This window comes from Charadrius vociferus, unplaced genomic scaffold (genome assembly GCF_000708025.1).
Source record: "Charadrius vociferus isolate BGI_N301 unplaced genomic scaffold, ASM70802v2 scaffold682, whole genome shotgun sequence".
Lineage (NCBI taxonomy): Eukaryota > Metazoa > Chordata > Aves > Charadriiformes > Charadriidae > Charadrius > Charadrius vociferus.
In genome coordinates, this window is record NW_009647227.1 from 25502 (window position 1) to 27266 (window position 1765).

The window sequence follows — 1765 nt, forward strand, 5'->3', positions numbered from 1 at the left end:
AGGAGTAGGAGTGGTCAGACAGCGAGCACAACTTCCTGGACGAGAACATCGGCGGGGTGGCCGTGGCGCCCGCCCACGGCTCCATCCTCATCGAGTGCGCCCGCCGCGAGCTCCATGCCACCACCCCGCTGAAGAAACCCAACCGCTGCCACCCCACCCGCATCTCCCTGGTCTTCTACCAACACAAGAACTTGAACCAGCCCAACCACGGCCTGGCGCTGTGGGAGGCCAAGATGAAGCAGTTGGCGGAGCGGGCTCGAGCCCGGCAAGAGGAGGCGGCGCGCCTGGGTCTCCCGCCGGACGCCAAAGCCTTCGCCAAGAAACGCAAGTGGGGCGGCGCGTTGGCGAGCGAGGCGCCCAGCAAGGAGAGGAGGGACTCGGTCCCCACGCGGCAGGCGGTGGCCATCCCCACCAACTCCGCCATCACTGTGTCCTCCTACGCCTACACCAAGGTGACGGGCCCCTACAGCCGCTGGATCTGAGACGGAGGCAACCGGCCGCGGCCCCATCTTACCTCAACCCTCGGCAGCGCTGGAGCTCGGCGTTGCTTCGTGGTGCTTTCTCCTCGGGCATGGGGGAGAAGAAAAAAAAAAAAAAAGAAAAAGAAAATGAGACAAAAACGAAGCAAAACACAACAAGAAAAAAACAACCCAACAACCCAACCCACAGAAAGCGAACCCAACACGCACGCTCGGAAATAATGGAGCCGGCGCAGGCGCACGCCGTCGGAGAGCTGCGCTTGGCGAGGAGTTGGCTAACAAAAGCAAAACTCGGTAGAAAAACAAAGGAAAGCAAAAAAAGGAAAAAGAGGAACGATGCTGTTTGACGCTTTTGGTAATCTCATATTTATATCTCCGCGTTTTTTTAATCTAGCCTCGTGCGCCGCGCAAACAGAGGGAGAAGTTTATAGCGTCCTTTTGCAAAGGAGAGGTTTTTAATTCCACTTAAAAATGCCTATTTATTGGATTTTATTTTATTTTATTTTTTAACTCCGGCGACAACGACGAAGCCGATCTTCGAAAAAGAAGCCGACCTCAAAAAAAAAACCAACCCCAAACCCTGAACGCAAATAATAAGCAACCCGAACACCAAACCAGCTTAAAGGCAAGAGGTGACTCCCTCCGGCTCTGACGCGTGGGGGCAGGCGGGACCGTGTGCTTTACTGTCAGCCGGACACGCTGAACATCAGCTTTTTTTTTTACCCCAAGGACCTAAAAAATCCCTATTTTGCAACTTGAGGGAGTCCTTTCTTACAGTGACGGGAGACCCGCTCGCAAACGGGACGTCCCAGGATGGACGCGTCTTCGCTCGGCTCCTCGCCGCCGGCGGGATCGGCTCCGCCGGGACGGAGCGAGCCGGCGTCTTTCCCGACGCCGGAGACCTCAGGACATGTCCGGGCTGGGGACTGCCGCTGCCGGGGTGCCGCGCTCGGGCTCGGACTTGGGGGCTTCTTTGCCGGCGGCCCAGGAGAGAGCGATGGCAGCAGCGGCGGCATCTCTAAAGGAGCCGACAGGACAAAAACAGAAAGAAAAAAAAAATAAATACAAAAACAGGAAAAAAACACAAACCAACCCCAAACTGTGAATAGCTAGTGTTGCTCTCTGTACATCACTGTTGCTAACGTCTGGTGCTTTCCGTCTCCGGGGGACTTGCTCCGTGTGATCGGCTCTGGGAAGAGCGAATCTCAAGACTTGGCTGGCCAAAACCCCCGTCGGTGCCGGTGAGCCGGCGTGGCGGCGGGCGCCCCCGGGGGTCGGGGGGTTTT

General features: G+C 57.0%; 1 protein-coding gene across 1 annotated transcript in view; it reads left to right on the forward strand.

Annotated features, from left to right (window-relative positions):
- Positions 1-482, forward strand: part of TET3 (tet methylcytosine dioxygenase 3) — a 12103-nt gene extending 11621 nt beyond the window's left edge. Inside the window, exon 12 of the mRNA XM_009879816.1 lies at positions 9-482. Within this exon, the coding sequence (XP_009878118.1) occupies positions 9-482 (474 nt within the window). The remainder of the gene's footprint in view (positions 1-8) is intronic.
- The last annotated feature ends 1283 nt before the right edge of the window (positions 483-1765 follow it).